This window comes from Dermacentor andersoni, chromosome 1 (assembly GCF_023375885.2).
Source record: "Dermacentor andersoni chromosome 1, qqDerAnde1_hic_scaffold, whole genome shotgun sequence".
Taxonomy (NCBI): Eukaryota; Metazoa; Arthropoda; class Arachnida; order Ixodida; family Ixodidae; genus Dermacentor; species Dermacentor andersoni.
The window spans coordinates 405,831,029-405,856,319 of record NC_092814.1 but is presented as its reverse complement, the minus strand read 5'-3'; the positions used below and the strand labels follow the sequence as shown (position 1 = coordinate 405,856,319).

Genomic DNA, 25,291 nt, shown 5'->3' with positions numbered 1-25,291 from the left:
AAAAGAGGCATTCAATTTATTTTAGCCTCGCCTTGCCCAAGTCTGCAAGCCTCGTATGTTCAGTGAAATATCATCATCATCATCATCATCATCATCATCATCAGCCTGCTTACGCCCACTGCAGGGCAAAGGCCTTTCCCATACTTCTCCAACTACCACGTTCATGTACTAATTGTGGCCATGTTGTGCCTGGAAACTTCTTGATCTTATCCGCCCACCTAACTTTCTGCCGCCCCCTGCAACGCTTCCCTTCCCTTGGAACCCAGTCCGTAACCCTTAATGACCATCGGTTATCTTCCCTCCTCATTACATGTCCTGCCCATGCCCATTTCTTTTTCATAATTTCAACTAAGATGTCATTAACTCGCGTTTTTTCCCTCACCCAATCTGCTCTTTTCTTATCCCTTAACGTTACACCTATCATTCTTCTATCCATAGCTCGTTGCGTCATTCTCAGTTTAAATAGAACCCTCTTCGTAAGCCTCCAGGTTTCTGCCCCGTACGTGAGTACTGGTAAGACACTGCTGTTATACACTTTTCTCTTGAGGGATAATGGCAACCTGCTGTTTAATATCTGAGAATGCCTGCCAAACGCACCCCAGCCCATTCTTATTCTTCTGATTATTTCCGTCTCATGATCCGGATTCGCGGTCACTACCTGCCCTAAGTAGATGTATTCCCTTACCACTTCCAGTGCCTCGCTACCTATCGTGAACTGCTGTTCTCTTCCAATACTGTTAAACATTACTTTAGTTTTCCGCAGAATAATTTTTAGACCCACCCTTCTGCTTTGCCCCTCCAGGTCCGTGATCATGCATTGCAATTGGTCCCCTGAGTTACTAAACAAGGCAATATCATCAGCAAATCGCAAGTTACTAAGGTATTCTCCATTAACTCTTATCCCCAATTCCCCAATATTCAGTTATTCATTATCATTATTCATTATTACTGGGCACGGCGGACCACACGGAAAACTGGCTCTAAGCATGCCTCCCCTTCTGCTTATCCAGGTTCTGCTGGTTGGCTTCGCCGATGAAAACGACACGTGCTACAACTACACCCGCTTGCCAGTATCAACTGATACAACTTTCACCGATCCCCCTGTCCATGAGACTGCAAGGCCCATCCGTCCCCCTGCCGGCCACTTCGGTTGGGGAGTGACGTCACCCTCAACAACCGGTATAAGAGCAGATCCCCAGCGCTTCGACTTCACTGGGCACGGCGGACCACACGGAAAACTGGCTCTAGGCATGCCTCCCCTTCTGCTTATCCAGGTTGGTTGCTACTCCTCATGCAGAAGTGATAACCGTATGTTGCTGGTCCATTTAGTATTCATAAAACGCTATTTTTGTGATTACACAGTATCTGCTCATGACGGGATATATGATCACAAGTTAGTAGTAGTATCTTTACCTGTAGTCCACGGACGTATAGAAAAAGCAAAGCATAAGAACGTAAAATATTATTCAAAAGCACTGGATGAATCTATCCTTGATTACTTGGAATTGACTTATGAAAGCTTTGAGGGAACCAGTGTCACACAGTTATGGAACACGTTCAAGGAACACTGTAAATATTGTATCAATAGCTTCATACCCGATAAGAAGAAGCGCTTAAAGAAAGCAAATCCCTGGATAAATCGGCACATTATTCACCTAAAACGAAGGCTTAAACGGCTGAAAAAAGCTAAGAACGCCAGTTCTAGTCAGTTAGCTATTTTAGCAGAAGAGCTGTCTTCTAACAATAAAGCAGCAAAAAAAACATTACTTTACGGAGAGTCTTCCACAATTTATACAATATGACCCCATAAATTTTGGGATCACCTTCGAACTTCCCACAAGCAAATAAATCAAATCACTGTGCATAACGTGTCCTCAATCAATTGCTACGCATTTCAATGCCTACTTTCATTCTGTATTTTCTGAAGAAAGTGCCAATGAACATGTGTTTGGCCTTCCACCTGTAGAATCAATCAGTGTATCCTACGAAGGCGTTGCTAAATCCCTACTCCGGTTAGAGACCAAAAGTTCGCATGGTCCAGATGACATACCAAACGCCTTCTTACGCCGTTATGCTGAATCATTAGCTCATTTCTTAACAAAAATTTTCTGTTTATCCATATCGTCTTTTTCATTGCCCCCCGACTGGCTAACAGGCAGAGTTGTGCCTGTGCATAAAAAAGGGGACCGCGCGTGTTTAAGCAATTAGCGTCCGATTTTTTGACGAGTACCTGCTGCAAACTAATCGAACACATTATCGCTAACCACATACTTGAAATATTAAACTCTAAAGGATGCTTGTCTCCATTTCAACACGGCTTCAGCAAAGGTTTTTCAACTGTCACGCAGTTGGTTATTGCTATCCATAACTTTAGTTCCCTATTAGATAAATCTGGACAACTGGACATAATTTTTTTAGACTTCAGCAAAGCGTTTGATAAAGTTCCCCATAATAAGCTTCTTGAAAAACTGAAATTAATAGGCGTGCCCTTGACTTCAGTAAACTGGATTGCTTCCTACCTACAAAATCGAACACAGTTTGTGGATATTGGTGGCATCTCTTCCACGTTACTCCCAGTGACATCTGGTGTGCCCCAAGGAAGTGTACTAGGTCCACGGTTATTTTTGTTTTATATAAACGACATTGTGTGTTCCATTGATAGAAATGTTAAAATTGGTTTATTTGCCGATGACTGCATGCTGTACACCCCAATAAGTTCTCTGGCTGACCAAATATTACTGAATGATGCTTTCCGCGAAATTGTGGCCTGGTGTGACAGATCAGGAATGGTCTTCAATTCTGATAAGACTGTGCTTTTGCGCATGACAAGAAAGAAACGTCCTATCCCCTTTAGTTACTCTGCTTACGGCACTACTATCTCAGAAGTCGAAAAAACAAATATTTAGGCCTTTTAATAAATTCACAGCCTAACTGGAGCGACCATGTTGATTACATCTGTTCATCTGCGTTAAAAAAACACAAGCTCAAAGGAGCACCCAGTCACGTTAAGCTATTAGCCTATAACTCTCTTATTCGGCCCAAACTTGAGTATGCGGCTATAGTGTGGGACCCTACACCAAAAAAGCTATAGCAAAAATAGAAAACGTGCAAAGACGGGCTCTGCGCTTCATTTACATTAAATTCAAGAGAACTGATTCCCCATCTGCTTTAATGGCCTCCAACGAAATTAAACCTCTTCATATAAGACGCAAAATTGCTCGATTAACGTTTCTTTATTCACTCATCCAGGGAAAGTTTGGAATTTCTTCTTCACCTTATGTTACACCTTCAACTACACGAAAAACCCGTCACCAACATACCCATGCCCTAACACCATATTTTGCGAAAACAAACTTGTTTAAATACTCATACTTTCCGCGCACAATAAACGATTGGAATGCACTGCCTGAACAGATTGTCTCAAGTGACAGCTTTCCAAGAAATCGTAGAAATGAATTTGGATGTGCTGATTGATGTGCAATGTGTTTCCTTTGCCTTGTTTCGCTCATTTGTACCACGTATCAAACCTTTTGTCTATGCAATAACTTCATGGCGTTTGTAAATATGCCTTGTTATCTGCCCTTCCTGCTTGGACCACATGAGGTCTGCAGTTTTATGTAAATAAAAAAAATTATTCCCAATATTCAGTGAAATAAAAGAAGGTCGAAGGGAAATGAAAGATATGCAGGTAACGGACAGCACAACCTGTGTCTTCTCCCACCACCGAGAATCTGGCGTCTCTCATTGGTGCAATGTTCTTTCTTGTAATTATCGTATACTTCGCTGTCGCTAATACTGCTTCGCCTTTCCGGTGAAACTGCAGCCTCTCTCTCTTTTTCTGTGAGTCCGAGTATAAGCGCTCCAGTGCGTTACTGCTTTTGGTTCTGATTTTCAGTGAATCCAGCTTGGCCTCATTTTGATTATTAAGTGAATTATACAGAGTGTCCCAACTATCATGCACCAAGACTTTAAGAAAGGGCAGTTGTGTTACTCAAAGAAAAGCTAGTGCATATTCTTTCCAGTACAGTGGAGTAGCCGACAGTAATTCTTTCGTTCCTGAAATTCCATTCGACAATTGTAATTAATTATCTAATTGGAGAAGTACTGTGCTAATTATCAAGGTGTCAATAAGGCATTTGTAGGCACCCCTAAATGATATCTAAATGCGATGTTTTCAGCGACGATCTAATTGCGTGCAATTGCTTCCAACTGGCGAACAAACTTCATGAAATGTGAAAAATGCCACATGACTGCGCTCCCACCTACATCATAAAGCAGCGCCCTCAAATATGCTAATTGAAAGCAACTGCATTGCCTGTCGCAAACCCGAAGAGACAGCGCATCACCTTGATAATGGTACTGAACGAGCACCAGCACCAAGTTTCACGGCTTTGCAGCTAGCTATTCCTTCCTCTCTACGTCATTCTTATTATCCGTCTCTTAAGGCCGACTGATCACATTGATAACAAAAGCCCGTTAATAACGCTGCCGAAGTGCCGCTCTCACCACGCACGAAACGCGAAAAGCAATGTAATAGATAGAGCATGTTTAAAAATCCCGGCTTTGCTCTAACCGCATCGACAGAGTGCGCGCGCAACTATATTTAACGCCAGAAACTTCCTTCGGACCAAAGCCAAATTAAAGTGATGGTTTTAGTTTTCGTGAGAGTGTATACCTGCTGCCGAACAGGTTTATGGCATACAATTTATTAATGAGTTTATTAATGATATTGTCGGCAACATTCCTGTCAAAATACGATTGTGTGCCGATGACTGCGTGATTTACGCGGGAGTGAACAGTACAGCTGACGAAATTCTTTTAAATGATACACTCGACAAAATTGTTGAATGGTGTGATATGGGCAAACGTGTATTAACTATAAAAAGCAATGTCCATGAGAGTTACTCACAAAAAAAGACCATTAACGTTTATCTAATCTATCAACAGCAGTGTTCTTCACGAAGTACCTCATTACAAATACCTAGGCCTCTGGATAACAAGTAACTTAGACTGGAATAAACACATTGTTTATGTCGCAAGACATGCAAACTGTAAGTTGTTCTTTTTAGGAAGAGCTTTAAAATTTACTACTCCTGATGTCCGCATGACCGCATATAGAGCGCTTATTCTCCCATCATTAGATTATGCAGCCATAATCTGGGACCCCTTCACTCGGACCAATCTTAACAAGATTGAAAGCGTACAGAAAAAGAGTGCGCGACTCATATTTAACAGCTTTGGACGTTCTTCTCTTCCTGCCCTTTCAACCAGAGCCAAGTTGCCACAAATAACCCGAAGAAACTGGTCATGTAGGCTAAAATTTATGAACAATATTATGAAGGGGCACTATAAATTAGACACTTCAGACGTAATAACATTTTCATCCCGGTATGCCACTAGACAAAGACATCTATGAACAATTTCTCCATTACACGCACGTCACCACTCCTTTAAATACTCTTTCTTTCCGCGGACAATAACTGAATGGAACCAGCTTACTAACGCCCAAGTTCAACAGCCTTCACTTACCTTGTTTACATCGTGTTTAACCTAGTACTCACCCTATGCCTTCTATTTGAGTTTATATTAGTTTATTTACTCTTATGTATCTATGTATTTGTTGGTTTCCTTTATTGTGATGTTTTCAACATTTGTACCCTCCTGCCAAATTCCCAAAGTGGGATTGCAGTATCAATAAATAAAAAAAATAAAAGCGCAATAAAGAGAACGGGAAGAGACCCATGTCTTGAGAAAAGGCAAAACCGATGTGTTGAATCAACTAAGTAACCACTTCTAAATGAGCCGAATTGGCAATCCTGCATAAACAAGAAAAAAATACATGAGATTTCAGTGTGCCGTTATTATCTATGAATTCGTAAGCGCCGTTGAACACCCGCTGCTGCCTAGAAGATGTGTTCGAATAGGTCTCCTCCTGCAGCTGCGCCGTATTAAGGGCGCTTTATTTGTTTAAAATACCTTACGGTCCTTATGGGGGAATTGTGTAAGGGGGGTTACAAAATCAAAGACATAAAAGAAGAGTAAGCAGCTTTCTGAAGTCTAATACAAAACATCACATGTTAAGTGGGTTACTTGATGACAGACACTCGAATTCTACGGCAGACATCTATTGTCCTTGTCTTCAACTAATCTGACGTCCGTCTCGATCATGTAAGCATGATCTTTCACATAAGCTTAAAGAAATAAATCGAGTGGAAAGAGGTCAGGTGACCTAGCCGGCCAATTTACTGGCCCTTGCCTTCTAGTCAATTGCTCATGAAAAGCCGCTTCCAGCCACTTTAGTGCTCGGCTGCTGCTCTTTGCTCGTGCTCCATCTTGCTGACACCACAGATGTGGAAGACCTGACAGTGCGACTTCGCTGAGAAACTCATCCACCATTCCTTCAAGAATTTCGTCGACGTAAGGCTGTGCAGTCAACGTGGGATCGAAGAAGATAGGATACATTTTAGCACCGACGTAAATTCCGCACCCCACATTGAACGACCACTGGTACTGTTGGCGATTTGCGCTTTATCCAGTGTGCATTGTAGTCACTCTAGTAGTGTGTATTATGCAAATTTACCTGGGCGTTTCTGTGAAAATTGGCTTCATCTGTGCACATGATGTTGCTCAAATAGTCCGGTGACTCATTGAGAAATCTTGCCGATTTCACAAGTCCCTATCTTCCAAGCATTGGCGCTAATCAGTACCAATGCTGATTAGCACCAGGTGGTACAGGCGAAAGGCCGTCTTTTAGAATTATCCAAAGTGATGACTTGGAAATCGGAACCTGGGCGGCCACGTCCCACACGCTAACAGGAGGGTTTAAGACCATAAATGCGAGTATGTAGGCTAAGAATAATAATGTAGTGGGGGGGGGGCGCAACCCCCCCCACCTCGGAAAACTCCGGAGAGGGCTCGGGCGCTGGTGATCTTCACCCCCCCCCCCCCCCCGCTACAGTCAGCGCCTATGCCTTGCGACTGCGAAAAGCTTTACTATGGCGGCCCCATTATTGACATCACTTATGCGGCGAAGCTGACTTGTGGGTCGGCAGTTTTTATGTTAAGTGGCCTCAAACTCGTGTCGGGCATCAAGCCGCATAAATGACACATGGAATCACTTCACACTCCTTCCTTCGGACGGCACTGCTCCACATAAGACATTTTATATATATTTAGGCAATCTTGTAAAGTGTTATGCATGTCATGCTGCATTGATAATGTGGCCCAATGAGGGACGGGACCTTCTTGTAGAGCTTCTTAAACATTAGCCATTCATGCTTGCGCAGTCGGAGTAACAGAACCACTCCCTTATGTTGGTGTTACCTTCAGCCACAAGTACATCGCCATGTGTAACATGGTTCGCGGCTATCTGCCACACGCTCGTAGTTTGCATTTTCGAAGAGTCAGGACGGTCACGTGAGCTGCACTTTATAGTCATTCTTTGCACCTAATGTTTGAGACTCATTTTAGTGGAATGTGAGTTGAATATTGTGTTATATGCGCACTTGAACGAATTTTAGGGGCGGTTTACATGCGTACCTTGTATGTAGCGCAATGTCCCTCGCTTCCACTTTTTTACGACTAATAGAGGGCACCATATACTTGCTCGAAGAGGCTCAGAGAGGTACAAGAAGAAAATAAAATCCTTAAGGCTACTTCGAATGTGCCTCGCCGACTCACGGCAAGTAAATTTTGTTGAGAAATCTATAACATTTCTAACCCAACGCATGGAGTTAGGTATCAGTTATTATTTTATTCTGTCTTAGGTCTTTCATGCATGGCTGGCCTTGAAGTATGCTGCTTCTTGAGAGGGGCAATAAAATTAGAGAAAAGCCTCCTTAATGCCTACCAGATTCAAATGTACGAATAGTTAAAACGTGGTTGCGACAAATACGACCAACCTGGTTTCCATAGAGTTTAATGTATTGGTAGATTGCTTAATCGATACTGGCACCTGTCTCAATATTCCGGTGGCTCTGGCAATGAGCTGCCAATCTCGACGTCGCGGATTCAATCCCTGCTGCGGCAGCCGCATTCCCAGGGTGCGGAATGCAAACACGCTCGTGCATTGTGCATTGCATGTCGGTGAAAAATTACCAGGAAGTCAAAATTATTACGTAGTCCACTACTACCACCTCCCTCATAATCAGGTCGCTGTCTGCGCACGTACGACACCAGAATTTCTTTTTTTAATCCGCAGTGGCTCATCGTATACCACACAGTTAGTACAATCACCTTTTGTGCCGTAGCGGTTAAGCGCGCCTCGATGTACGTTGCAGCTAATGACGCGGTGTGCCGCAATATATATTTATATATATATATATATATATATATATATATATATATATATATATATATATATATATATATATATATATATATATATATATGTATATCGCCTATTGGGCACGTGCGGAGAACGCCCAACCAATAAGTCCAGCTTCCGCGCGGTGACTGAATGCGGAATGAACTGAGGCGGGATGAAGACTTCGGCAAAGAGCACAGTAGCCGACGGGCTCGCCTCATCGCCTATCACCGCCAAAGCTGCCGCAGTCTTGCGTGGCCTGTTGCCATTGAAGGTTATTTGATCTGGCCGTCGAGTGCGGGACTTGGCCTACGTTGAGGAGGATTTTGAGATGGAACGGAAGGTTTATTTGCATTATTTAGAGTAATAACAGGAAGTAGTTAACAGTCATAAGGTCATTGACGACAAGCAGCAAATTGGACGCTGCGGCCCGTGGCAAGAAGAACGAAAGAAATGAATGAATGAAGGAATCCTTCTCTCGGGTCCCTGTCTCTCGCTTTTAACCCCCTTTGATGTCTCGGATTCACGTCTTTTTCGGTCAATCGTCGAGCCCGCTGAGTTGTCGTCATTTTCGGCCAATAGTCGAGCGCGCTCACATGTCGTCATTTTCCTCCAATGGTAGATGGTAGGCGCCCATGCAAGTGCCGTCACAATCGGCTAAGGGGAGGTCACTGCAAGGGCTCCATTGTCCGAGGGGTGACTGCCACGGCGTTGACTCCGGATTTGGGAGCGCTCAGCGGGAGGAGACGGGGTGTTTTCAAGCGACCTTTCAGAGCTGCAAAACAGCTTCGCTCGGGACCAACATTACCTCGAAGGTGGCCAGGCTCCCGTTGCACTTTCGGGAAGAGTCAAGCAGGGGGACAATACGTCGACGTGCGGAGCACGAGGGGGGGGGGGGGGGGTGAACATGTTCATATGAGTGGGCAGCGCAACCCGGACGAACGATGAGAGGAAGTACACAATACCAGCGCAGGGTAGCCAACTTGTCTGACATGTCCGGGAACGTGTTAGGCGTGCCTCATCATCATCATCATCATCATCAGCCTGATTACGCCCACTGCAGGGCAAAGGCCTCTCCCATACTTCTCCAACTACCCCGGTCATGTACTAATTGTGGCCATGTTGACCCTCCAAACTTGCCTCTGCGCACCTTAATTAGGTGCGACGGCGATTGAATGAGGTCTGGTGAACTCAAGTAATGCCAGGCAAGGGATCCGTATCTAACAAGGCATACTGTACACTTTTAATGGGCGATAATCGAAACACGCCACCACTCTCTGCTGCGTCTTTCAGCTTCAGCGATCTGAATGCGCATTCCTTGCAGTAGCGAAAGGGGCGCCAGTCGACGCATTGACGCCTCAAGCTAAGCGCCCCACTCGAGCACCGTTTGCGTGGCGAGGAATGACGTGCGCATGAACCTAGCTCACAGCGCAGACGCTACCGCGCAATGCACGCAAGGGCGTGCACACGACGCGCTGTACGAAAATGACGCGGGAGCGGATAGTGAGCTTCAAAGAAGCGGTACAGGTTCTCACTCGTAGAGGCACGCTCGCACAGCCCTCGGCGTACCTTTGGGTCATTCCTGCTGCTGGACTTCCCCCTAAAGATTCGATATCTGATTGGTGCCGTGCACTCTGGCGTGGTCTTTGGTTTAAAATTAAATGAAGGGGTTTTAGGTGCCAAAACCACTTTCTGATTATGAGGCCTGCCGTAGGACTCCGTAAATTTCTGCCCCCTGGGGTTCTTAAACGTGCACCTAAAGCTAAGTACACGGGTGTTTTCGTATTTCAACCCCATCAAAATGCAGCCGCCGTGGCCGAGATTCGATCCCGCGACCGTGTTCTCAGCAGCCCAACACCATAGCCACTGAGCAACCAAGGCAGGTGTGGCTTTGGTTCTTCGAAAGAGCCCGGAATATTTTTCATCACTGTGAAACAAGCGTCGTTGTGCATGTCTTAGGTACCGTTTACTGTAGCAACCCATTTCTTCCTTTTTTTCGATGGCCCTCGTACTGAGACGAAAATTTTAGTTGCCACTAAAGTCTGTACTTCTATTACGTGCGTAGTTATGCGCAGTGAGTGGCAGATTCCTAATGTGCGTAATCTCATTTTCTGTCCACATTCCCTTCTCATAGGTTACACATGCTGCAAACGCCCAGGTGCCAAAGTGTTCTACGTCAAAAGCAGCTTAGCGTCGTGCAAGAGACACCAATTGATATGCTGCTGATTAACTAGGAAGCTCGCATATTTGTTGCCACTCTCCATAAAGTGGGATTTTTAGCTATTTTTTGTGCCGTTCTGTGGCATAACAACTGTATCGCGAACGCTGTGAAGGCTTACTTTCGATTTGCTCTGTCTTTTAGTTATAAAGGATGTGCTACCTTTTGAGGGGAGGTATTTCCTTTTTCTTGTAAGAATGTTTATCAGCCTAATCAAGTGACGCGTGCGTGCGTGAAACAGCAGCGCGAACAGAGGAGGCCGACGAAATAGGTAGGAACACACACGAACGCACGCTCAAGTAAAAGTGTACTCTTCAAGACAGAGGTATCAAGCTCACTGGTCAACTTCACAAAGATACTTCGCAAGCCATGGATGCCTTGCAGAAACAGCCACGTGCGACAAGAAAAAAAAAATGAAAATATCATCACATGTGGAATAAACATCCGTCAAAACGAAAAAAAGTTTGGTCCGATAACTGATACTACCCAACGAGAAATACTCTTAGGAACTGCAACTCTTTCCCATTAAGGGCGACAGATAACTACGTTATGCATTTGTTTTGTTTGTGATCAATAAATAATGCTTCAGTAATTCCTCTGGCGTTCCGGTCTTTGTGATAAAACAAAAATATTTGTTTCTGTTGTAAAATGCAGAGGAATTATGGAAGCGTTATTTATTAACCAAGAAGACAAATGCATAAGCAAGATTTCTGTGACCCTTAGTGGGACAGAGTTGCTGCAGCATTTCTCGTTAAGTATTATTGCTTATAGGACAAATCTTTCAGTTCTCATGTGTTTTTGTTTGGTTTTGACGCACACGGTTATTCTACAGGGCATGCATTTATTTCCTTTTTTCTTGTTTGGGGCTGTTTCTGCCACGCATGCGTGACTTTTTCTTTTTGAAGTTGGCCAGTGTGGTTAAACTCTTTGTATTCACAAATAAACTTCTAGTTGAGTCAGCGTTCATGCGTGTTGCTACCTAAATTCATCCTTCTCGTTTCTGTTAGGGCGGTTTGTCAAATATGTATGTACACTGAATTGCCGAAGTGTCCGTAGAATTGATACATGAAGTTATTTGCATTGTTTATTTCGGAAAGAACGCTATAGGGTCTTATCTTCTCTTTGTTTTAAACACTGACGTACAATTTTCTAGTTCAACCAAAAGGAGTCCCCAAGCAGCCAGTGATAGTGATGATAACTTTATTTGTTTGTAAGATTTATGAATTTCGTCCATTCAAAGTATGACATGTCACATGCCTGTTTGTAGGTATGCAAGCATTAGTAGTTTTTAAACATACCAAGCTCTACTTTTCGGTTCTCATGACGCTGCTATCTTCAGGCGCAGGAACCATTTTATGCTGCAAGTGCATGTGTCCTTTTTGTACTTATTGGAGCAAAAATTGCCGTGACCTTAAACATGCATGTATATCACTTTCGTTATATTTTTTTCAGCACGGGTGCTGTAGCTTCCTGCGTCTTTCAAGTACCGCTTTGTCCCAGTTTTTATGCAACTTTTATGCATTTAATGCAGCGAAATTGTGGTGGCATTTCATTAACATTTTACCTGCGCAATCGAGGGAATTGATTTTTTGTATATGTACTTATCGGCGTTTTTACTGTCTCAGCAATCTGGCTCTCCCTTCATTGGAACTTTTTTTCATGTCTTATAATGACTTTCTGGGCTACTTGATGCTGCAAGTGCAGGTGACTATTTATTTGGCTGTTGGTAATTGTGTTAGCTGTGTGTCACTACTAATTCTCTGTGCTAAATAATTATTTGTTGTCTTACCATCCAAGTCATTAGGCATGCCTTATCTTTTTATTTACAGAGGTACCACTTAGTTGCTGTGAAGGGTGAAAAAGACCCCAAAAGTGCTTTCATTAGCTTTGTGCAAGTGGAGAAAAATAACTTAAAATCAGCTCACTAAATTGAGGAAATGCCACCACTAAACTCTCCTGTGCCCCAAATTAACGTGAGAAATTAAATGGTGAGGAATTGGCTCTTGATTTGGGCCAGGGAGATAAGCGGCATTCACTACACAAAAGCTTTGCAAGTTTATTTTTGAAGAAGGCAAACCTGGCGCGTCAGAAACACGATTCGGGTGTTTCTCACCATGATGGCTCGTCGATTAACAGCTAAGTTGAGTGATGTTATTTTATAGAATAATGGGGCGACATGAAAATATATAGACCTCAAGGACAAAAGCTCAAGCAGACAAGTCTGTTTTGGTACTTGATCAGATTCTATTTGTGGTGAAAGACGAATGCTAAAGCTTCTATATATTTGCGTCAAGTCATTTGTCTCCAGTCCATTTGTTATTTTGCTTTCTCACAGGCAGCCGTAACTCTTCTCGTGATATGTTAGTGTGCGAAACATTTTAAGGGGGGATACGGGGCTAAAATACCGATTTCGGTGAAAAAAGGTGTTTCTTATTCTGAGTTCTTCTAAAGTGCTTGTTTAATAAAGAATCTTATTACCAAGTTTGGTAGTTATCTGAGCAGTTGAAAGGAAGAAAATGAATTTTTTCACTAGTTGGTGGCGCGCATTTCCCGTCGAACGCGACTCTGCACGCAGTTTTTCCAGACGCGGCCGCATATTCGGCAAGAAACGAAACGCAAAGGGAATGCCCACGTTAGGAAGTTTGTTTTTCGCGCTTTTTAGACAAATTGAGCAACTGAAGAAAACGACGAAAGGTCTGGGAGGCATAGGGAAGCTGACAGAAAGTGTTCTAAAAAAAAACTCACCACTTACTATGCATCTGCCATGAAAGAAAATGCACGAGATGTTAAAAAAATGCAACGAGGAGTATTTGCGACGATTTTCACTCCTACTCAGCATTTGAAGTCCCACGACATGACGCTTGCCCAGTTGGTGAGGACTCTAGGTGTCACTACAATCGGCGCAAAGCCCTAGTTGCAGCGGAAAAGCCATGAGTTCCAAGATCCCATCGTCCAGCTTTCAGCAGAGACGTAGCCAAACAGCTGATGCCTGTCTACAACAGGCTTAGTAAGCCAGAGCTCCTTGCGCGATGTTCAAGGGTGCAGACACAGAATGCAAACGAGTCCTCCAATGCTCTTGAATGTAAAAGGTGCCCGAAGGCAGAATTTCCACCACTGAGAACAGCGGAGGCTGCAGCAGCCCTGGCTGTGCTAGAATTCAATGAAACCCGCCGTGGTTGCTCAGTGGCTATGGTGTTAGGCTGCTGAGCACGAGGTCGCGGGATCGAATCCCGTCCGCGGCGGCCGCATTTCGATGGGGGCGAAATGCGAAAACACCCGTGTACTTAGATTTAGGTGCACGTTAAAGAACCCCAGGTGGTTGAAATTTCCGGAGTCCTCCACTACGGCGTGCCTCATAATCAGAAAGTGGTTTTGGCACGTAAAACCCCATAATTTAATTTAATTTAATTTAGAATTCAATGAAGGAGCACGTGGCATCAAGAGAGTGCTCGATAACCTGGAACTTGAACATGGAGTCCAGACGAATAAGCACGTTTAGGAAGCAACGAAGCAACTCATTTCAAGAGCTCACGCAAGAGCGATGGATAGCTCTAAAGCTGAAAAAAAAAAAGAGACGACGCCTTGACGTGATCGCCACAGAACAGCGTTGTGTTCAAGAGGAGGGCCCGAAATATACAGCAGGGCTCTTTGATTAATATTTTCAGATCACAAGAATAAATACCACGCTCTGAAATCTTTGAACTGATTTTTCTCGGTTCGAACTTTTTGCAAAAAAAAAAAAGTTTTAGGAAAGTATCATTTCCAAACTGCTTCACCAAATGCTGCTTCCAACGTTTTTTCTAGACTGAAATTTTGTGAGGAACGAGATAAAGTACTTTTCTGATGCCTAAAATTTTGCAACATATAATATTTAGCAGATCTTTCATATGTAATGACAGTGAAAAAAAAAAAAAAACTTTATTTTCAAAGTGATGGCATTTTTGCAGAAACGATATAAAAATGTGCAGCTGACATTATTCTGCACTATAAACCATCTAAAAAGTATCTAATCACAAATACTTTGTATATTTTCATTATTTTCTAAATCCTAAGTTGACACACAAGATTGCAAGATTTCACAGTTATAACTTCTTTGTCTTTGCGCTAGGGTGCTGATAGTTCGAAGATATTCTAATGACAACAAGATCAACTACGCCTGAAAATTTCATGAAAATTTGTTGAGCGCTTCGAAAGTTGAACCTTCAGCCTAGCATCCCCCCTCAATTTAACATATTCAGGGTCGGTATAACTCAAAATAATTGAATTCTGGAATAAGCCCTCTGCGATTTCTCAAAATTTTTTGGGCCACCCCCACTTTCCCTGTCTGTCACGCGATGTCACTAAAAACGCGATAGCTCCGAGTCTGATATGACGTGTACACACCGATTATGCATGATCTGACCGAACAAAAGCAAAATAGTTATTTCTGATTCGACGCCTTTTGCGCCATGAGCCCTCGGCTGCTGTTCAAAAGTTTTCGGACTGCACGCACTTCATCTGTCTTTCACTCGTCAAAAAACCGCCCAAACTCACCGCGGCCAAGTGACGTGTACGCGTTAAAGATGCATTGATATCCCGAACAAAACTGAATTTCCTTCTAAATAGCCGCGGCCTGCCCCGTTGAAAAGGAATAAAAGATGGCTGCTCCCGATCACTCAGGCACTGGCTACTCGTGCCTGCCAGAGAGCATCGGTTTATTTGCGTATAATAAAAGTTTGTGCGTGGCCGTGTATCGTTTTCGACACTTTCGGCACGTTTACGACCTCGTTCTGCGAATTCTTCTTTGCGGAGGATCCGTTTTAGCGTCATTCTTAAGCTTCCGTTGCATGCCGCCGCGATTTTCGACCAGCCACCGCAAGCTCAGTAAGGGAAAGCGGACTAATCTCAGATGCTGGCACCAACCTCTTCATCCGGTTATCGATTTTCAGTGCACTGTCGGCCCCATCAAATCCCTCTCCACTTGAGCGTGCTCCTCGCCTATCGTCGCCCAATAAGGTATGACAAGCCGCTCAGTGTAGGCAATGTTATTCGTTTTTCAAACGAAGAAAAGTGACCTCCTACGACCGAGGGGAGCGCTTGATTGGTCTGGTCTGGCATCCCTGCGGGTGACCGACCAATGCTTGCGTCGACGGCTACGCACATTTGACTTCAGGAGATTGGAATAAAAACCCATTGGGGTAGTTTTACGTCATAGGGCCCCAGATGTTTTTTGTGTGTTCACACATGCAAGCCAGCTTCAAGAGTTCATGTGCTCAAAGTTAGTTGTCACAAGGGTATGCTTAACCCCTGCCTTTTGAGTCACTTTGCCTTCTAGTAATAAACTTAAGTCACGAGTGAAGAGCGCAGTGATTGTTCTGATTGAATTCAAATGTGGAGTTTTTTAAGATGTATATACACTGTTAAGAGTGCAGTAGGTACTAGACTTTGTCTCTCTGTTCCATAAAGTTGTGCCTTATCTACTGCAGTAATGTTTCATGTGCACGCATCTTCAGTGTAAATAAAGGTACTTCAATTACATCAGCCTTTTCATTGCTTTTGTTTTTGTTAGGGGAAGTTACGAGCAGGCACCAGGGCATGCAAGTGTGTATAGCAAAACAGTTTCCAAATGATATAAATAAAAATCAACTGGCCTAACGAAGTATAAGTCATATTTTCGTCACAAGTTTTGAAATCTCAATGACTTCTCAACTGTGCCACAATGTACTTTGCAGTGTTGTGGCAGTAATAACTCAAAACAGGTCAGCTGAACTACCAAAAAGTCATTTCAATGCAGCTTCAACGTTAACACAAATTCAACAAACGAACACGAGCTGTCTAAGCACAATCGACTTTTAGTGGTAACTCAAACTTTATTTATCATTGATACACCCAATGGTGTTTCAATAAAATTTAAGTGGATAATATTCAAGAGCCCTCAACACTGAATCCAATGAAATTCCTATAAACTCCTCATAAGTTATCAATACGAAGCCCAACATTGACCAACGGTATTCGAAATACCTCTCAGTAATTTTGTAAGGGTAAATTCCTTTTTGTAGTCTATGAAAGCCATTTAGAGAGTTTGTGCACCGCTGATTTCTTGATTATCTGATTGATGACATAGATGTGATCCATTATCACGTTTCTTCCTTTTGTCCATGCAGGACGCACTTTATTAAAAAATTAAAGCTTGCGTAACTTACGCACTCGCAAGGAGCTTAAAAGAAACTAATTCCACGCACACTTAGAAGAAAAATCAGAACGTTGCCTCCATGAACACATACGAGCGACCCAGTCACAATCTATATATACTCCTATCACTAGGTTTTGCTTAAAGGTCGCTGAAATGGTCGCAAAAACTTTTGTCTGAATATTCTTTATTATAGGCGTTCTTGGGGGTATGCTGTAATATGGACTAACATGGTGTATCGCAAGTACAAAAAAAAATCAACTTTGTCTAGCGTCCTTAGCGGTGAAAAGTAAACTGGAAGTTTGCCAGAAGGGGGTGTACATGACTTTCACTTTACTGACACACTAAAGAAATAATACATGGTGACAGGGCAAATCGCACGTGTACCTTGAGATTTCCAATTTTGATATCTAGCTTGTTTCGGAAACGCACGGGTCACCTCATTTACCTATAGTACTAGAATGCACATGGTCAATGTTACCCCTTCAAATATTCTAGTTTTTAGCGTTCGTGCATTAAACAAACAAATTACCTGACATGATCCTTGTCATGTTCTCAACATGGCAATGACATCTACATTATCTACCTTTTCGACATGCCAAATGCTACGTAGCAGTCCTCTGAATCCCCTGCGAGCTCCGTGCTGTAATGATTTGTTCGAAAGCCAGTAGCAACAGAGGCGGTGCGTTTAGATTTGCATGAACGCATCCAGTCGTACCCTTTTTAGAGCTGATCTGTCCCATTATTCACCAGCTGCGTTCTACATGCCTCCATAAAATATATTGCAATAACGTTTTGCGGCTTAAAATACTATTATGTGTAAATTGATTACGAAACGCTCGATTGGTAGTTGCTCGCACAGCAAACGCTGCAGCGTGTGCAGCGTTAAGACTCATTCCGTAGGCATTTATAAAGAGTGAATAAAAAAATGGTGCAAACTATATAAATACATATATTGATGCATTCGTAAACTAACGAAAAAGCCGCCGTTGTCCCTTCGTGCATGCGTTAAGGAACTTGGATCACCGAAACAGCGTAAAATTTTGTTTTTCTGTGCTAAACAAGCTAGGAGAGATTTCGGCACCCGACAGAAAAAAAAGAAAGGCAGAAGCCATATCCCCAAAAAGGTTGATTGCTGCGTACGGACATTTCACTAGCGGTGCGTTGTGTACCAGGGATTGTGTACAATCATCGATTGCCATGTGGGCCTGCATTTAGCGTATAGTCCGAACGCTGTGTTAATCTGAAGTTTAGGGAGAACAAGCTATCCGCGCTCAAGCACCCTCAATCACACATATCTGCGCACTGTAAGGGATGCGGCTTCGCCCCTGTATTCCGTCTGACTTGAGTTCCAGCAACGTGTCATAATCAGACAACACTTGAAATCATTTGGGATTGTCACACTCAGTCCGAAATACGCACACAAGAATTAGCTATCCACCACTTGCATTGTATGAAAATGAATTTCTATTTTTGAGTGCATAACATCGTGCCATGCGACTACTTCTTAGCATATACTCAGCCTATGATTGAGTTGAGTGCTGGCGCTACTACGCACTGTTTCAAACTTTCCGTCAGCGCGTCTTTCTGGTATGGTGCCATTACACAAAGAATGAAGCCATAGGAACTATGCAAACTTTCCGTAATTATGAGCGTTCATAAAGACCTCGCGTAAGACCAAGGAGTACTTGCACCAAACATGATAGTGTGTTTGCCAATACTTGTGAGCATGAGGCCTTGGGTATGACAGAGTGCTGCACCGCCTTCACCATTTCGCTGGCGTGTGTTGCTCTCACTTGCCTGGATCAGCGAAGCTTTTCTGTAACGTTCGTCACTCATAAGCAAAAACAAAGTGCACTAGCCTATACGCGGCGTCTGTTGTTCTAAACTATTAGAGGCTAGAACACCTAGAAAGAAAAGGAGGCGGCATTTCTCAGGCCCGCGATGTGCCAAAGTAGAGTAATAAGTTTGTGAACTTTGAGTGTCCAATGCCATTTACGTAGGAAGGCTAGCAATCCTAACAGACCCCACGGGCTAACATGAAAGAACTGCCGATGTAGTCCGTAAAATATTGCGCACCTTATTACGAACCATTTATGTCCGTCACGATATGCGAGAGCCTTAGCTCGAGGTGAAATCTGATTCCTCTCTTCAGATAGATGCGAAACGCAATAAGAATGGTTTCGAATTGAAATGTGAATTCGGAGTCAGTATTTCTGCGTTTTATTTTTTTAAATAAAACGAACCATATTACAATTGGTTGGTTCGATAACTCACAAACTTTTCTTTCTTCTAATATATTGGGAGAACTCAACGCTCCTTCTTACGTTGCCCATTCCACTAAGGAATCACCCGATCATGGTCTATCAACGAGTCATACTGTATTGCTGACCGGATGGGTGACCTTACGCCTAAGGTATTCTTATCGAACGAGCATATCTTTAACAAGTTTCCACGTGCACTCAGTCATTCTAAGGCAGATAGGAAAATACGCATGCGCTTCTCTCCTGATCGCCTGCGCCGTAACGCCGACTGCCGGAGACGTAGGTGCATTGCGCAGTGTGTAAAAACAGGAAAGGCGTTGCGGAAAGCCAGCCGTCGAGGAACGCTGCCTCATTATCGCTACGTCCATTATAGGTTAACGCGCAGCCAAGTCTCCAAATCAGTGTCTGGGAATCTGAGCATGCTCGGCCCGGCCCTACAGAGTCCGCGATGGTAAGGCAATGTGCCGCGGTACTGAGCTATTGTAAACAAGCCATATGTTCCTCGCACAAAAATAAGAATTGAGTATCTATCATCGTCCTTCAGACTACACCGAATTCCAATACAAGCTCATTCCTCGTACGGTTTTCGGACAGAAGTGCCAAATAAAATTTTTATTTGAGCTTATCCCTATACATTGTTCAGGAATATTTTACGTACACATTTTCTGCAATATATGGAGTATATAAGCTCTTCGTATGTGAATGCATTGCCACGTGGTAGTGACCCCGGAGAGGTAGAAGCGCTACCAAAAAGAACGTAATAGAAAATATACTTCTGCATTGAGAAAACTGGAGCCGAGAAAGCGAAAAATGCTAAAGCGACAACGATAGCAGTTTCGCACTTGTGAGGCAGCCAACATGTCCCGGCGCTGGCTTCAACGTTGCGAAGTACTGTGTTTGGAAAAGATGGTTGCTTTCAGTCTGTGACTTGCGTGTTCAGGCTTCAAAGCTGCAGTACAGTCAAATACCATTTCAAGGAACTTTTCCTTACAGATTGATGACAAGTAGATGACAAGAAAGTGCCCAAATAAACAGCAAGTTTTATGTGTATAACTATCAATCAGATAATATTAAAAGAAAAATGTTTTTTGAATAACTCATTAAATTGAGAGGAAGGATTTGTGCACCAGGGAATTCAGACCTAGGTATGTGGTCAGCAAGAACGCACGCGGAAGCGAAAAGACATGCACAGACGTGCTCTCACTCACGCACACAACCACACACAAACACACAATCAATAAGTTAGTTGGGCCCGTATTCATAGAAAACTCTTGCGCTAGAATTGTTCGTCAGAAAATATTTGAGTCTATCTCGATGCTTGACGTATTATTAGCGAAGGCGGTGGGCCAATCGGAAAGACCCCGTTATGAACAAGAAGCTTTGTGAAATTGGCCCTGATTAATAGACGGCGACATAAGATGGAAGACAAGAAACACGCGAAAAAACATGGGCAGGCTGACCCGAAGAAATACATTCATGCTTGCCTTGTATAGGGTGAAGGTGTGAAAGAGGAGAGAATATCTATTGGACAGAACAGCGATATAAGTCTGACATGATCTGCGGACGGAATTTATACTCTGAAATAGAAACGGCATTTTCGCCATCCCAAAGGCGAATTTGTTAGGCAACTCTACATACTAAAAGCGTTATCGAGGTACTTTAAAAAAAAGCGTTGATGTTTTGAAGATGACATATGACAGCACGGCTTGTCTATATCACAGAACACCCGTGCAGAGGAGAGAAAGAAACCACACAGGGTATGTGATAGTTTGTAAGTAGTCCATTTTCACACTTGAAGTGGACGACGGCGTAGCACAGTGAAACTATATCAATGGTCAGGGTAAGTGGGGCGCGACTAGCTTTCTTGGTTCCACTAACCCGCTTGTCGTAAAGTAGATATTGCGAATGACATCAATGGCTTACACAAGCCAATTAATAAGTACAATGATACGCGTTGTCCATTATTCTAAATTCTTGCCGGTGGCTTCTGCATGCTGCTTCCTGTCGCTATACTTCATCGTGATGTGTTTCAATGCTCAAAAGTTTCACCGATTGCCAATATCTTCACAAAGTCGGTATTGGTATTCGCGTCATCGCTGACGCACATGTGTAAATGCGTCATAGATAAGAAGCATATAGGCCTCCACAAGCCATATGTTACGCTATGGCCATTGGGAAGATGTTGCAAAATGTAAGGCACACCTTCCTCCTCCAGCGTCATTCTTGTTGCGCCCCACCTACTGGTGATTTTATTTGTCACTGTTTACAACCGATCACGTGTACGTTACGCTATTTCTAAGGCAGTAACGTTTCCAGATAAACCATGGTAGGCAGCGTGTGATGAAACGGCACAAACCCCAAGAATACTGAAAGAGGGTTGTCAATTTACTCTGTATTTCTATAATGCGTGCATATGCTTGTATATATGTACGCTGAAGGACTGTAAAAGGAAACGCTACCAAGAACCATTGCGCAAGACAAAAATAATGTAAAAGCAGCAAGAATCAATACCTACAGTGTATGCCGTATCCCTCTTCTACACCTTAGGTTGAATTTGTCCAATTCACTATTACAATCTGTTTTTATTCCAAACTCCTGATGCTAAATTTACGTAACCATCGACGCAAGCATCGGGCGGTAAGCCGCAGCGTTGTTTGAAAAGCCCAATAAAACTGCACTTCTCGTTTATAGGATGTCACTTTTCTTTAATTCGTCTCGGTGCAGAATGGCAAAGTGGGCGCAGCCCGGAAATGTTTGACGGTTTCCCATCCGTGAAACGATGCCAGTTTCGCTAATAGCGAAAAAGGCGTCTGATCAGAAATTATTATTTTTTGTTCTGTCTAATCGCGCATAATGACTGCGCAAACATCATATCCAATTCGCGGCTTATCCAATTCGCGGTTTTCATTACATCGGGTGATAAACTGGTGCTGTGGGGTGTGGCTCCAAAATGTGTGGTTAGTCATGGAGGGCTGACAGTAGAATTCTTATAGAAAAGTTTGTAACAGCTTCACGTTATAGCACCCTTTGTTTCGGATTGTTTTGGTTTAATTCATAGCTTCTTTTTCACATTTTCAGCCATTCTATCTCTCTCTATATGTGTGCGCAACTCAAACAAACAAAATTGATAAGATAACGCTATTTGTTCGTCACTTTCAGAGTTCTAATTCTTAGTGCTTATTCTGCTCTGATTGCTATAGAATCGCTATCGCAATTAGCCCATACCTATGTGGTATTCGTAGGTAATGTTTCCGCTAACTTACAGCCAAAATCACTAAAGGTACTTGCGAAGAGAATATTCTTGTGCTGTTTTAGCTAAGTGCGCAAAATCACCTGGTGTTGCCCTAACTTCGTTAGTGGCGTCTCTAGTGCGTTCTTTGACTCTAATATAAAACAGTTCAATTGCAGATTTTAGTATACGCAAAATAAAAAAAAATTCAATCTCTGACGGAAATTTCGAACACAAGAAATCGCAAGATGACATCAGTGTTGTGCAGGTAAGCACGTATAAATGATGTCATGGAATAACTTCCAGTTAGGGGTTCGGGTGTTCTGCTTCGCGCATGACAGCGCCTTCTCACAGGTACCGCTCTGATTACCGAAGCTGTTTTCCAGGAATCCTGGTTGGTCTGTTCCACAATTACTGTGTCTGTTGTTATTCTCAAAGTATTGAAAGTTCGCAAACAGAAATTTTTATTGGGGAGTGCTGCTAGCAATGACGTTGAATGTAAGTTTATGCAGAATCTCAAACAGTACTGGATAAACAGCTATACTCAAAAGGCTTCACACAACATCCTTTGCAAGAGTGCATGGTATCTGCATCCATTTTTTTCGTTGTGAAAGCTTTATTGAAGGGCTATACACTCAAAGATTTCCATTTCCATATCTGATAGAGCTGAAGATGCAGCACGGATTCTCGGCTTGCGAGGTGGACAAGGATGCAGAATTTCATCGCCTTGCCTTTCAGCTGATGGCTTGAAATAGGGCATGCAAAAAAACTATCGTGCTGCGTTAACTTATTACGCTTGTGATCCGGTGATAAAGAAATAATGACGTTGAGGGGTCAAAGAGTAGTGTGTACTTTTTTTATGTTCGCTGTGGCACCGACTAGATACGACTGGTTCAAGAGCTTAAACACTCTTTCGTCCTACCCTTGGTTATACGCAAGGTAAAGAAGACTGCCGACAGCGTTCTACTTAACGTTGTTTTTAGTTACGTAACGCATCTGATGCGCATCTGCCTTTGCGATCCACGCAGCTCCACCACCGTTACATCAGTGCTGGAACTAAGTGTAGAAATGAATTCTCGAGACTCAATTGCACCACTCCCTCTTTCTTTTACGATACATTCTGAAACAGGCACATTTTCTAGGCCAATGTCACAGGAATGGATGATGTTAAATATGTAGGGTGATCGTGAAGCTCCTGAATGAGACTAATGAAAGGAATTGACGGTGCCTCGTGGTTCTGAGTGATTTGTGTGGTGTGGTGTCTGTTTATTTTTTACCCACAATATATCTTTAGGACATGGGATTCAGTTACGTGGTCGGGAGCTAATTACGTCTTAAGCCTGAATAGCTGGCATCGGTAGGCCTGATTGTACGTGTTTAACTTCCTGTACGTATCTAAGCGAGTCATTAAAGTGAATCGCACAAGTCTGAGATATTTCCTAGATCTGATGCGTTTTCTTATGTGCTGCCGGGCGATGCGATGTACAGATTTGCGGAAGTGACCATGAGTTTATGAAAGTTGGTGGGATTGTGAAGCAGCAAGTTTCGGTGTGCGATATTACCTGAAGGTGCCAATAGCCTCCCGCCGAAATGATTTTCATAATGAAGAAGGCGTCCGAGTGCTTGTTTTGTAAAATGTTGTTACGTCTCACTACGACGCAACACGCCGATCGAATACTCTGTTCCTACACTTTCTGTGGACAGCGTGCCTGAACGCGCAGCACAATATCGCGCTCCGGAAACACGTTGATGAGAGGAACCTTCACTTTCATAGTAATTTGTGTTTGGCCACAGACGCTAAATTTGTACTTTCTCACGAGCTTCGACAATACAGCCTTGAGTTCAAGCAGAGCGAGACGCTTTCCGATGCATTCACGCGGCCCAAAGCCGAACGCCACGCCGGACGCAGCGAGGCGCTCCCCTGCGAGTCGCTCGCTGAACCTGTCAGGAATGAAGTGGTAAGGGTCAGCCCACAGATCGGGATCGTGCAGAACATTCCATGTCGGCAAGATGACGTGCGAACCTTTTGGGATGATGTGACCACTTGCCAGCGGAGTGTCCTCAGGGCACACGCGTGACGTTACCAGCACCAAAGGTGGGTAAAGACGCAAGCATTCTCTGATGACCGCGTCGAGTCGCTTCAGTGCCTGCAGATCTTCGTAGCTAAGGACGTCTTTATCGGGGAAGGCGGACATGAGCTCGTCGTGAAGCCGACGCTGTTCTTCAGGGTGTCTGGCCAACTCGTACAGCGCAAATGCTAATGTGCTGGCCGTTGTCTCGTAACCAGCAACGAGAAAGACGAAGCAGTTGGACACAATGTGTGTATCCTTGATGAAGCTGGTCTTTAAGCTGAGAACGCCGGATGCTGATGTAAGCGTTCCATTTTGAACCCTGTTCGTACTAGAGGCGTTCTTCTGAGCCTCAACCATTAGCTGAACAATATCCGCTATGGCAGACTTTCCGCTCTTGCGCGCCTGGAGGACTTGGTGCAGATTCTCGTGCATGCGCGTGAAGAGCCTCCCGTAGCTGAGTAGCGGAAATATGTAGGACATAATAGTTCCGAGTGACGGCACCAGAATGCAGACGTCATTGATCAGGTTCCCCGAATTCCACAGTATCTTCTTGATCGTTGTGATGACGGGATCATCCGGATTTTTCTGGCAGTCCGACTGTGCGAAAAACGAGAAAATAACCTTTAGGGCTTCGAAATTAAGCAATATTAGGACAAACACATATTATATAAGTTGCCTGCAACGAAATTCATCATTATTCATTTTCTACCATGATATAAAAATCACGTAGAAAACTGGAACGGAATGCTGTACTTTTCGTCCTTAGCCTATATATCCCGCAAAAACAGTACATGTGCGTAACCCTCCCTACCTTCTCCACTTGCGAGAATGCACAGCCGAATCGAAGCATCATTCTTCCTCGCGAGCTATCGCCGACAGCCAACGGCGGCTGCCACGTGATCGCGCTTGGACGAAACATTACGGTGAGGCCAAAGGGGGAACTTTACCAGGAGGTTCGATATAATTGCTATTGTAATAAAAAAAATTGCCATTACGAGCGCACTAAACAGGACGAGATAATAAGTGCAGGTCTG

The 25,291-nt window shown here is 43.5% G+C and overlaps 1 protein-coding gene across 1 annotated transcript in view; it reads right to left on the bottom strand.

Moving 5' to 3' along the window:
* Nucleotides 1-21,484: 21,484 nt before the first annotated feature.
* Nucleotides 21,485-25,291, bottom strand: part of LOC126518672 (cytochrome P450 3A8-like) — a 28,872-nt gene continuing 25,065 nt past the window's right edge. The window contains exon 5 of the mRNA XM_055064921.1: nucleotides 21,485-24,854. Within this exon, the coding sequence (XP_054920896.1) occupies nucleotides 23,871-24,854 (984 nt within the window). The 3' untranslated portion in view covers nucleotides 21,485-23,870. The remainder of the gene's footprint in view (nucleotides 24,855-25,291) is intronic.